This window comes from Chinchilla lanigera, unplaced genomic scaffold (assembly GCF_000276665.1).
Source record: "Chinchilla lanigera isolate Chin_1 unplaced genomic scaffold, ChiLan1.0 scaffold00187, whole genome shotgun sequence".
NCBI classification, from domain to species: Eukaryota; Metazoa; Chordata; class Mammalia; order Rodentia; family Chinchillidae; genus Chinchilla; species Chinchilla lanigera.
The window spans coordinates 762,882-776,774 of NW_004955588.1; the positions used below are offsets into that span (position 1 = coordinate 762,882).

General features: G+C 39.4%; 1 protein-coding gene and 1 pseudogene across 1 annotated transcript; one reads left to right on the plus strand and one right to left on the minus strand.

Moving 5' to 3' along the window:
* Window positions 1-2,058: 2,058 nt before the first annotated feature.
* Window positions 2,059-13,147, minus strand: LOC102007485 (annotated as a pseudogene).
* On the plus strand, window positions 7,911-8,135 carry LOC102005199 (small integral membrane protein 15-like). Its single transcript, XM_005414524.1, has one exon. The coding sequence runs from the start codon at window positions 7,911-7,913 to the stop codon at window positions 8,133-8,135; it is 225 nt and encodes a 74-aa protein (XP_005414581.1).
* Window positions 13,148-13,893: the final 746 nt, after the last annotated feature.

Genomic DNA, 13,893 nt, shown 5'->3' on the forward strand with positions numbered 1-13,893 from the left:
CTACCCTTGGTTTCATATCTTTTTTTTCTAATCAGTTTTTTCAAATTTAATGTTTTTTGTCCTTTAAAATTTTTATTTTTATTAGTACATGCTTGCAGTTACATAGTGAGTACACTCACCACAGGGGAGCAGTATATGTGCAGAGCACATCTTAATTCTTTTCTCATCCTCTTCCCCTACCCTTCCTTCTCTCTCCCTCCATCTCTCAATCCCCTTCTCTCCCATCTTCTGAAAGAACTATCTCCCTATTTCCTGATGCCTATCATTTTTTGCTTTTTGTTTATAATTTAGGTTTCTCATATCAGAGAAACTATGTGATATTGAAGCTCACATATCTGATTTATCTCCCTTACCATTATGGTCTCACAGTGCATCCATTTTCCCACAAATGTCTCAAATTTATCCTTTATGGCAGAGAAGGACACCACAGTGTGTGTTAACACCACATTTTCTTTATTTATTCATCTGTTGGTGGACATACAGCCACTTCCAAGATTTAGCTATTATGATTTGTGCTCCTGTAAACATGGGTATGCATGTGTCACTGTGACATGATGTCTTTAACTCTTTTGAGATGCTATCTAGAACAGCAATAGCTGGGTTGAATGGAAACACTTTTTTAAAAAATTATTTAAGCACATGAAACACTAAAAAGGCGATCAGAGAAAATAAAGATTATTATACCTTTTTGGTAATGGTGCAAACTTCAAGTACTTCTGTAAAAGCATTTTCTGACAAATTTGATTTCATAAAAGGGCGGTAGGGGCTGGGGATTTAGCTCAGCGGCAAAAGCGCCTGCCTGGCAAGCGCAAGGTCGTGAGTTCGGTTCCCGGTACTGGAGAAAAACCAAAAAAAAAAAAAAAAAAAAGGGCGGTAGATCAAACTGCTAGGTTATTTTTGACAGCATTTTCCTATGGCCTGACATTTAAATAGCTTATTATTAGCATAATAATTCTTACTTATTTTGTGGTTATGGGGGTTGAATCTACATCCTCCAGCATGTTATGGCAGTGCACTATCACTGAGCTACTAACTCAGCCCTTTTGTATTTGTATTTTATTTTGAGCTAGTGTTTTGCTAAGTTGTCTAGGTAGGCCCCAAACTTGCAATCCTCCTACCTCAGCTTCCCAAGTAGCTGGGATTATAGGCATGTACCCTTGTGCCTGGCTGAATTCTTATCTAATAACATTCTGTTCTAATTAGCAGCTTCTAAAATTTTTTTAGTTAATATGCATTAACTTAATTTTTAAAGTAATTACCAGTCGTATAACTTGTTTCCTTTAATACATAACCATAGAAAGTTACATATGTATCCTCCCTTTGTGCTGGACAGTAAACTTCATTTGCTCTCTCATGAAAGGTCTCTTTCCAGCTCCAAAATGTTAAAATTCTAGTATTTACCAACAGATATTCAAATTTGCCTATCACACAAAAATGTACTGTTCCTAGTTGAAATTTTTAGGTGAAAGAAACTCAAAAAGGCACGTGAGTCTAGCACTGTGCTTTACATGCTTTCTGTGAGCTACTGTTTGATGTACAAATCAACTCTAAAAATAAGACACAGAATATTTTAAAATTTAAATCAGAAGCTCTACCCAATTCTCTAATTCAAGTGAATTTATATCCAAATGTGTGGCTATCTTCATTTTTAGAATGAATTTATTCTAATTCCAAACATTTAATTATCAACAAAGCACTGAATATAAATATGAGAATCTAGCCTTGAAATCAGGAAAAGTGGGCTAGTTTCAAAGCTCAGGTGGAGAGTGCAGTTAGGTCATTATGATTCTCACATCTAGCGTCTTACATTAGGAGAAAAAGAACCTCAAGTCTCATTTAATGCTCTTAGTCACTAGTACTGAATGCTTGATTTTAACGTTAAAAGCAGAGCCACATTAATACTGATCTTTCATCTGTCTTGGATGTCATATTTGTAGGCTTAAAAACACTGACCTCACAAATCCCAAACAGTGAAATCAGAATGAATTGGTGGTGTTTTCAAAGTGGAAAATTTGCAATTTTAGAGATCAAAATAAAAATTAGAATTTTATACCTGTGCTAGCATACGTTAAATTCCAAGAACAGCGTTTTGTGGTAAGGTTCCATGGCTTCTTCTGCCCTAGTCACTTTTATCTTCCCTGGGATGACAGCCTGAATGACACTGACATACCCTGCATAGGGGCGAAGATATGAAATGAGAGGTCCGCCACCTCAGTACCCAAGCAGTGTAACATTGCCTTCACATCTTTTTGTTTTGTTTTGTTTTTTTGAGATAGTGTCTCACTATGTAGTCCAGGCTGGCCTTGAACTTACTATGTAGCCAAGGCTGGCCTCAAACTCATGGCAAACCTCCTGCCTCAGCCTCCCAAATGCTGGGATTACAAGTGTGCACCACCATGTCCAGCTGCATCTTTTTTGATGCAATGGACTCATCTAATATAATTCTGCGTGAGTCCTCAAAGTTCAGTTTATGCTTTCTTTACCAGTCTGTATCCTCCTTTGTAATAAATGTTTAAAAAAAAATAAAAAGGAGACTGTGCAGAAATAATAAGCCTTGTGGGCATTGGGCTCGCAGTGTAAACAGTTCTGATTTACCCTTAAAGCTTCAGTGAGCTCAGAGTCTGAAGAAAAACTAAGGACAATGTCATAATAACACATGTAATCAAAGAGTCCTCCAATATCTACATCCAGGGAGTCTGGTGTTCCAAATTCTTCACTAAGTGGAACAAGGATGCGGACATTTTGAAACCTTGAGCCCTCCATTCCAAACTCTCCCATATAAAGGTAGTGTAACAAAGCAGAAAACATGAGCATATCAACACCAGCTGTGCATTATGATCCCTGCCCCAGACTCAGGCTAGAAGAAAGCAGTGTTTTAAAAGACGGACATCTTGCTGCCAAAAATGGACATCTTGCTGCCAAAACGGCACAATAAAGAGGAAAACAAGTTTCTTGACATATAGCTTCACATCAGCACAATTCTTACAGAGCAGACATAGCTTTCTGCAAAGCCCGGACGTCTTTCTGGTCTAGCCACACTGGCTGGCCAAGAAAGCTCCTTTAAGGCTGAAGTGCCCTCTTATTCCTCCACGAATGCATTGATTTCTCTGACATCCTGCCCAGCGGGGAGCTCTTGCACCTGCTGGTCATTGTGGATGGACCTATTAGGTTTTCCACGCTTAATGTATTTTTCTTTTGAGGGTGGCAAAACCAGAGTTTCTTTTTTTTTTGTCTTGAGGTTTCTCAAGGCCGTGGTCAAGGCTATACAGTTTTGATTCACAACCATAGCCTTGCTGAGAATAGGATGATGTCCCAATAAAAGTCTGTTGGGCTTGTGAATCCCCCACCCTCTGGGAAGAGGAGTAAGGATTCAGTCTTATTAACACCCATCTTCTTCAGTCGCTCAGGCATTTCATCTCCTGTTTCTTCAGAGTGTGACCCCAGAGGCCTTTGTGGACCTTCAGCCCTTTGTCTGGCAGCCTCTTTTCTTCCATTTCCTGGAGCTCCTCCTGCTGCTGCAGATGGGACCTCTGCAGGGGCTACCAGCCCCATGGTCTGCAGCTGCTGCTAACTCCTCCAGCTGCTGCTAACTCCTCCGGCCGCTGCTCTCTCCTCTCTTTTCCTCCCCTGTCGATGGCTTAGGCTCCGGGACTGCTCATTCAAATTTAGTATCTTATTTTTAATTTTTATTTATTTACTTATTGTTGGTACTAGGAATCCACTATAGGACTTCGTGCTTGCCAGGCAGGTGCTGTGCCACTGAGCTATCTCTGGGATTGCTCATTCAAATTTAGTATCTTATTTTTAATTTTTATTTATTTACTTATTGTTGGTACTAGGAATCCACTATAGGACTTCGTGCTTGCCAGGTAGGTGCTGTGCCACTGAGCTATCTCCCCAGCAAATTTAATGTTTTAAAAAGTACAATTGTACTTATAAATAATGCTATAGTCATAGCTGTATATTCCCAAAATATAAGATTATCAAGCAACATCAGTAAGCTTTCCAATGATATTACTCAGTAAATTGAAACCAGATTATCTTTTTTGAATCTTTTACAAATAAAAGACAATTCATATTTTCAACAAGATACATATAATTTGGAAAATCTATTACTCTCCTAATTTAGCATAAATTCAACTCTAACTCTGGTATTTCAAATATATTTCTCCCCTCCAGCTCAAAATGAAATAACAAACTCTTCCAGTTAACAGACTTTTAAAACCTACACAAGTTAGGCTGCATACTTGCTACTCAAGTAAAAATTTAGAGTTCAATGGACTTGGTGGCACACATTTGTACTCCCAGCACTTAGGAGGCTGAGGCAAGAGGATCACGTATTCAAGGCCAACCAGAGCTACATAGGGGGTTCCAGGCCAGCTTGGACTACATATAGAGAGCCCTTCCCAGTTCTTGTTGTGGCGCAGGAAGTTTATATTTGTAATCAAATGAAAAGTTACTGGCATTCTATTGAGTTAATTCCAATCTACCACTTCCAGTGCAACCCATGGCAAGAATAAAGACACTAAAGCATATTTGTAGTTATGGGGAACCAGTGGGTCCTCAGTCCAGCCACAATGATGGCTATCCAGAATAAAGGCCTTGACCCAAGGCCAAATCTGGGTTTTATTCATTCATGAAGAAGGGAGTGGCTTGAGGATGAGTGACTGTGAGAACTGTGGGAAGTGGGTGAGTGCCATGCGCTGGGCTAGGAGGCCTGAAATCACCTCTGCCAATGCAGAGAGAAGGATATGCAGAAAAAGTAATGTGTATAACACAATTGAGATAGTACCTAATGTTTTGGGGTCAGTGCTTCAGCTTTGATGTGTAATCTTGGAAGCCCCAGGAAGTCATAGACTCTGTCCCAAGGCTCCATCCCAGTGGAGAGTGTGGAGCATTTGCTCGCACATCCTGCCTCATCCTGGCTCACTCATGGGAACAAGGGGGGCGGTTGGGGAAACATGCCTGTCATCTCCAAAGATTACCATCAGCCCCTTGGCTAGACCAGACCAGCTGGACCAATATGCATTGCTGAAAGCCAATTGAAGGGATAAGGAAAAGTCCCAACCAGCTATGTACATATCAATACATGGAAATAGGGTCAGGCTCAGCCAAAATGGAAGCAATTGCTCCTCTTTCAAGGAGAGTCACCTAGGTGGTCCTCCACACTACAGAGGCAAGACTCTCTCTCAAATACAAAGCCAAAAATCAAATCAAAAAGAAAACAAAATCCCACTCAACTATTAATAACAATTCAAGTGGAGGGTGGAAATGTTGCTCTTCCCCTAAATTTTATGAGTTTAATGTTTCCCATGACTTCACATCTTATAAACTAGCAACTAAAAATTCATATATTTGATTTATAGATGGCCAGATTTCTATTCTGCTGGGGGAGAAAGGGAAGCTGTGTAATTGCTAGAGTTTTGGTTTTTCAAGAGTAAGTTCTGGAGATGTTTTATAAAAATGTGAATGTACTTAACAATGAGAAACCATATACTTAAAAATAATACTCACTTTGGCATTATCATATATATAATACATATATTAGGACAACTTTTTATTGCTACCAGAGGCTTTGATCATCAGTACCTGGTTCTGACTATAATATCTTTTTCAGGCTGCAAAGGGAGCGCAGGGTTCAGGGATCATTAAGAGAAATACACGTAGGTATGTTGGGAGACAAAATAATTTTTATTAGAAAATTCTAATAGCCTAACATAAAACTAGGATACTGAATAATATGTTACAGATTCAAATCATAGAGCTGTCCCAACATCTAGACCTTCTCCTCCTGCTTATAAATGGGTGGAAATAAATTGATTACAAAAATATAATTATATGTTACACATATGTTTCTTTGGTGAGCACCTGGATATATTAACTCTGTCATAAATTCTTTTATACAAATGTCAAAAATACTTTCAACAAATCTAAGTGTTCTAGTTACATGCCTTTTAAAAATTTAAGATAAAAAACAATAGTAATTTTATTTCTAAACCCTAAAAACTGAGATGAGACAAACACCAGAGCAATGTGTTAATGTGAGAACTTCTTGGTTACCGCCTCTGATTCATCTGGGAAGTTCCAAAGTACGCTCTGCAGACTAATTGGCATTAGAACCATGGATTAAACCTGGCTTTCACATTCATTCTGCTTTTAAAAAATTTCAGGGATTACTTATTTGGTGGAGGGCAGGCCCGTAAATCAACATGTCTAAAATTAATAAAGTAGTCAATGGAGAAGCAACAGGAAAGTTAAATCAGGATGCTGGGGGAAAAGTTTAAATTTTGGAATTTTTTTTTTCCTAAACACTAAATGTGATTTTTTTTAACATGGGGCAAGATACATTTTAGCAAAGAGCAGAACTGACATATTACAAAGAAATTTACACTTTTTATTTATTTATACCAGGGAATCAAACTCAGGACCTTGCACTTGCCAGGCAGTCACTGTGCCACCGAGTTATATCCCTGGCCAGAAATTTACTTTAAAAAAAATTTGGTAATTATTTTTTAGCCCTTAAATAATGCTGAGTTATAATTAACTGCACAAATAAATTAAGTTTTTTTTTTTTTTTTTTTTTTTTAAGTCTGGCTCACTTCAGATCAGCCTGATAAGGTATATTTCCCTCTATATCCTTTCCTGGTTTGACAGGTTGTTCCTGAAGTAGTCAGCTTTAGTTTGCACTGGAAGGTAACACTGTTGTAACCACATGACCAAAACGGTCTGCAAGGTGAACTAGGGGAAGTGCGTCCCTCTTGTATTTATAAGTGAGTGCCACACACACAACCCACAGTTTTGAGCCTTATCTTCATTATGGAGTTGCTCGATTCCATCATAGAAGTCATCTGCTTTCGTTTTCTCCACTTAGCATTCAGCAGAGGTGTGCTCCTACAACTGGGAGTGCTATGCTTCATGTCTGGATGTCCCCCTTGAAGCCTCATGCAGCCATGGGCCGAGCTTCTAGAGTTTATGATGAATTCATGGTCCAATGCTGGGATTATGGGTGTGAATGCTGTACCAGCTCTGGGGTGGGTAGTTTGCAAGCAATGTAAGGGAGGTAAAGAGGCTTTCTCCCCCTCTCCTTTTTGCTCATGTTCCTTTTTTTTTTTTTTTTTTTGGTACCAGGAATCGAACTCAGGACCTTGCGCTTGCTAGACAGGCACTTGTGCCACTGAGCTATATTCCCATGTTGCTTTTGCTGTTTTCTGCCGCTATGAACAGTTGCCCTCTGCTGTGTTGCTCTGCCATGGAGCCAGCCAAGTACAGACTGGAACCCCCACAAACTAAGCTAAATAAACCTTTCCTTCCTTAATTTTGGGTGTCAGGTATTTTGTCTCAGCAATGAGAGAAAAGTAACCAAGACAGGCAGATGATGATAGAAGCCTGCTGTTTTCTACCACAATAAAAATGCAACAAAAAAATCCACTCCCAAAGTCAGTTTTCATATAAATTATTCCCATGGAACATTTTCCACATTCTAAGAGGGTGTTTTTAGGGGGATTAAGAAAACAGCAAGTTATATTAAAGTCTGTAATTTACAAAACAACTGTTCATTAAACTATAGGAGTCCCAGCGCTTGGGGTGATGGCTCTGGTGTGGCTGTCTATGCCTGAAGAGGTGCAGCTGTGTCCACTGCCTGGCTTCTTGGCCTTGCTCTGGGATCCATGCCCTGTGGCGGTGGCCGGGGGCAGGGGTGGCTGTGGATCCTTGGGCTGGCGGCACTTCTGAGGAATGGGGAGGCATTAGCAAGGAGGGAAAGACAAAGGAAATTTAAACTTCTCAGGAGTGTACATTAGAATTAAAACAACCACAATCCAGGGTAATCTGAAACTGATTAGGTCCCTGATAATCCCAGAAAGAATGAGAATCACTACTCAAGCATACGATTTCCCGAGACTACTGCAGAGATGTTGGACATAAAGTCTTGGGCTGAATTTGTTGTGAGGTGGGCTGCAAAGGACCCAGTTGGTTTCCTTACAGCAGTTTTTCTGGTCCCTAGTCCACTGTGCCATGCAAGTGCCCTTTTGTCCTGGAAATTGACCAAAGCGATTGAAGCCTGGGAGAAGGTGCAAATGAAGAAACAAAACTGTCAAGAATACATTGCAAATGCTGAACGACTGAAAAAAGATTGAAGGCATGAACAGGCTCTACAAGCAGAGAAAAGTCATTTGGAAAAGCGTGCAGCTTAGAAGGACCCAGTGAGGCTTCTTTGGATTTCATGAAAGTTATTACTGTCCATATAGAATCTTTCTGAATCTGACCTTGATACTATAGTAGGTTTTAGGCCTGGCCACAAAAGTTTATTGGTGACTATTGGCTGTTATTATAAACTAGCACTGATTATATTGGTTGAGCATCCCTAATATCCAACCTAAAGTACTCCATCTGGAACTTCTGCACAGATCTGGTGCCAAGAGTGGGAAGTCCACACCTGACTTCCGGTAGGTTTCAGACAAAATACAAATGCACTAAAAATGTTGTATAAATGAACTCCAGGCTGTATGAAACAAATGAACTTTGGGTTTGGACTTGGGTTCCATCCTCCAGGGGTCTTATTATACATATGTAAATATTCCAAAATCTGAAAACATCTAAAACATTGCTGGTTCCAGACATTTCAGAGATGGAGTAATCAATGTGTGGTACAAATTCTCTATAACTGACTTAGTCATTTGTCATATAATAGAGCTTTGTAACTCTATTGTGAAATTAAAACATCCTGTGGGGGAAAAATATCTTTACATTATGAACTCTATTCAAATACTGGTTTAAAATAGGGTCCTTGCTGGGTGTGGTGGTGCATGCTTGTAATCCTAGCACTTGGGAGACTGAGGCAGGAGAATTGCTGTAAGTTCAAGGCCAGCCTGGGCTACATAGTGAGCTCAACTCCAGCCCAAGACCTTGTCTCAAAACAATCAAAAAAATAAAAAATAAAATAAAATAGGGTCTTGTTCTGGACAAGCATATTAAGAATGTTAAAGTCAGAATTGCCCTCTCTGAGGTAGAAAGTTTGCATGGCTTAAAAGAGATACATTATATTAATCACATTTTTAAAAAATAGTTTTTTGAGAAAGGTTTTTGCCATGTAGCCCAGGCTGGCCTTGATTTCGTGGCGATCCTCCTTCCTCAGCCTCCCCAGTGCTGGGATTACAGATGTGCATCACCATGCCTGGCTGTTAACCATATCTTTTATCATTATTGCTTATTTCTTGGAGTGTAATCATTTCTAGCTTCCTCAAAGCAAAATAATATTGATCAACAAGTACTTTATTCTGCTTTATCCAAGTGGTCTCTTCCTCAGCCCCCTATCTTTTGAACAAAACTTTCCCTCAATATCTTGACAAGGAGTTGATAAGATTTGGTGATAAGATAATGGAATGCAGTTAATTTTGGATCCCCTTAAGCTATTCTTAGAATTTAACAATTTACAGGTGAATATTTACTTATAAAGAAGAAGTGGGATAAACTATGATGTGATTTTTCTACAGAAAGAAACTACAAAAGGGTAGACTTTGATGCTATTCATTGATTTATACTTGCACTTCTGAGTGGTCATGTTACTGGATCTTGGGATGCTGGATTCTCCTAAAGATGATTTCTAGGTTCTTTGTGTCCTGAGCAAAGAGTTGGTTAAGACAAGCACAAATGGTAGGAAAGTTTTACATTTATTAAGGGTAGGAAAAATACTGTACTCTGCAGGATGAGTTTGTGACAAGTAAATGTAGGGAAAGAGTACAGTGAACAGGGTGGATGGACCACTGTGAGTGAGAGAGCCCAGGAGGGAAGACTTTAGCCCTGCTGAACTTCTGTGTTTCCCTCTTCATATCTCCCACTCCTTAGGCTGGTGTCAGTCTAGGATTTCTTATGCAAAAATGGTAGTGAGGGCCCTTTCAGGGGATCGTCTGTTGATTACTTTACATCTGATGGAGATTTCCTGATGGTTACATCTTGAGATTGTCTGACTTGAGAACAAGTCAGAGTCACTTAGGCAGTATCAAACATTTGAAAACTCATGTGTTTTCAGACAGGAAATTTTTCTTTTTTTCTGATCAGGCATTTTTGACGTGAGATGGTTTAGCAAATATCTGGAGTTTTCTGATTCAATAACTTAGCCGGGCACAAGGAATATTATTGATGACAACACTTCATAATTATATGTTACATTTCCATTCATATGAGATTTGAATCCATTTTTACCCATTCTCTTTCATTTTCCAGGTAGAGAAACTCCAGAATTTTACCCAAGGCCACAAGTGAAGCAGTTGGTGGCAGAAATGAGAATAAACTTAGGAATCTGTATCATATTCTGAGTCCTGAATTCACTTAAAGTATTATGGTCGCATGAAAAACAAACATCTGTTGCCCCAGATGATAACACTGATTGTTGATGATGATTATAATCATAATTCTTGCACCTATGTTCAAAACACTGTTCTAACTCATTTACATGCATTCATTTATTTATGTGTCCTGGCCCTCTGCGGCAGGTTCTGATGAGGAAGGTATATCCACATTGCCGGTGTGAGAATATGATAGGTGGCTATCACCACCTCTGTGAAGGATCTCTAGGTTAGGAATATTTCTCATGATGACATTTATACTCCTCTTACTTCTGAGCACAGAGCTAGGGAGAGAACACTTCTCATTAAATCTCCTATTTCACTGATTTTTTACTTAGATGAATGACTCAGACAGCTCCAGATCATAGGTCTGCTCCTCATAAAAAGCTGAATTGCTTTGCCTGTGGTTGTTAATTTTGCAGGGCTAGCATTGCCAATTGTTCCTCCCTTGGTGTGAGCAATACAAGATGCTCAATTAAATTTGATTTTCAGATCAACAACAAATTGTTTAGCAAAAGTATTAGAGGAAACATGCTTATAATAAAAATAATTACTTATCTGAAATGCAAATTAGACTGAACATCAGATATTTTATTGTTAAATCTGGTATCCATATTGTGTTACTACTGTATTTTTGTATTTTCTCACGTTCCTTCAGCTGTTTCTACTTTTTTTTTTCTTTTTTTTTTGAGACAAAGTCTCTCTTCATAGTACAGTCTTAGCTTAAGCTCACTATGTAGCTCAGACTGGCCTCAAGCTCCATGCAATTCTTCTTCCTCAGCCTCCCAAGTGCTGGGATCACAGGTGTGCACCACCATGTCTGGTTCTACTGATCTTGATGGCAATATTTTTCTCTTAAGTGCTTGATCTTTCTTCACCCAAATCAGTCTGATAACAACCTCATCATGGCTCTGTCTCTGTGAGGGGCTCCTCCATGATCTCAGGCTCCTCTGGTGATCCCGTTATTGAAATCAGTATTGATTTCTTGTAGTTCACCTGGACAGGTTAGGAGAAAACCCAGCACTGTGGACACTGAGAACACTGCTATGTCCATCTTTAAGGTGAGAATAATGCAAGGCTGGCAAGCCTTGCATTAGACCCTTATCATAGGGTTGAAAAAACTGAGACCCATGAAAGCTAACAGTTTCCCAAGTCCTCATATGCCTCGATGACAGCAGAACCACCACACAAGACTTGGCCTTAAGCTTTCTTGAAAAGAGAAAGAAGAAAAGGGAAAAGCTTTCTTTTTTCTTGAATTATTTAGCTCTGGAAAGGATTGGGAGTCCTTCCTGCTGCCTATAGAGCCTCATGAAAGGCTCTCTTCCCAGGACGGATGGGATCCTCCAGCAAATAGAACAGACCAAAACAGCAGGCGCAGAATGGAGGACCAACAGGCCCAGACAGGGGCAACATTAAGTGAAAAAGGGCACAGCTCCCACAGAAAACCACTGTGGGCAGGAATCTTGCTCTGCTCCAGTAGAGTGGTTCTCTCTGCCATGAGGCCTGGCGAGTCTCCATCCTGGCTTTTTGTGTAATGGTGGTCTCTTCCTTGCATAAGAATCCCATGAACACTGATGACATGTAGTTTCTTGGGCCTTACTTACCCCAGGGATTGTTGACAAGCACCCCAGTGACTGTGATTGATGTGGGTGTTATTTAGCTCTGGAAAGGATTGGGAGTCCTTCCTGCTGCCTATAGTTTTGCTGAATAATCCAGTTGTTTTTTGGTGGATGTTTCCCTGTCTATTTTACACCAGGGAAAGGTAGGCTGTAATAGTGTAGTGAAATTACCCAATCCAGCCTATGTGAGGATGTGGAGCTGGTATTCACATTTTAGGTCATCTTTGTTAAGGCTGTATTTTCATGATTTCCACTTTGAATAAATGTATTCATTTGACAGTACAGGGTTGATCGAATAGTTTTTCTACAACATGTTTAGGTGACACTGGAAATAAGGTGTAAGGAGACAGACTCTCTGCTCTCCGGGGGCACATCTGTAGTGCAGGAGCTAGAAATCTATTTACTTATGGAGATATAAATTGTATTTGTTGTGATAAGTTCTATTTGGTACTTAGCTTATGTTCCTTGTTTTCATTGTTATCAACTATTGATTGAAAATTGATTATGAATAATGAGACTATAGAACTGTGCTGAAAGATTGTCCCAGAAAGCACTCTTCTAATACATATTTTAAATTTTATTTTATTTTAATTTTTTTATTAGTACATGTTGGTAGTACATAATGATTACATTTACCCTGGGGAGTTGTTACATGTACATAATGCATCTTGTTAGGCATGGTGGCACATGTTTGTAATCCCACCACTCAGGAAGCTGAGGCAGGAGGATTGCTGTGAGTTGGAGGCCAACCCTTGCTATCTAATGAGTTAAAGCCCAGCCTGAACTGTATCGCAAGACCACTGTCTCAAGACCCCAAAATAAATAAATAAAAAAACACCACATTTTAATGCTTTTTTTTCCACATTTTAATTCTTTTACTAACCCCTTCACCTCTCATCTCTCCCGCCTCCCTGCCATACATTTTTTAACACTGGAAATAGCTATGCATGATCAAATGCCCCCTAATGTTGCATACCGGTTCTTGGAGAGTGAGTTAGGAGCCTTACACAAGAAAGCTTAAGGCCAAGTCTTGTGTGGTGGTTCTGCTGTTATTGAGGCATATGAGGACTTGGGGAACTGTTAGCTTTCATGGGTCTCAGTTTTTTCATCCCTATGATAAGGGTCTTATTGCACCTCTCTTTGGCCTTCCACCTTACTTTCCTCTCAGTTCCTCAGGGACTGAGATGTGTATTTGATATGCTGTGTGTTTGATGGTAATGTTTAAAAAAAAAAAGCAGAAAAATGAACCAAAAATACAGAGGGAGGACATTAAGATAGAGGGAATGATAAGATTAAGATAGAGCTATCTCTGTCTATAGCAACAGTGATGACAAACTTTGCTGAAGTGTCATGAATTTGTTTATTTATTTATTTTTGTTGTTTTTCTTCCAGTACTGGGAATCGAACTCACGACCTTGTGCTTGCCAGGCAGGTGCTGTGCCACTGAGCTAAATCCCCAGCTCCTGAAGTGTCATGAGAAGCCAACAGTTGGCCCAGGGACATGAAGGAGCCTAAAAAAAAAAATGGAATGCAATAAGAATAATATTAATAAAGGATTTTCTTGATGTTATGTATTTTTTGTTCTGTACATTTTAGTAGATTTGGGAATAATGGCAAATGTTCCAAAAATATCATGACAGTTTTACATTTGCATAGTTTTAGAACTTTCACTTGAGGAGCAATTATAAGATCTGCATTAATTAGGCTGGGTATGGTAGCACACACTGTAATCCCAGCGCTAAGGAGGCTGAGGCAGAATGACTGCCATGAGTTCAAGGCCAATCTGGTCTACATAATGAGATCAAGGCCAGCCTGAACTACAGATAAGACCATGTCTCAAACAAACAAACAAACAAACAAATGTCTGCATTAATGTTAAGGAAATGGAGAGGTACTTTCTGGACTGTTCTGAAGAAATATAACATATGGGA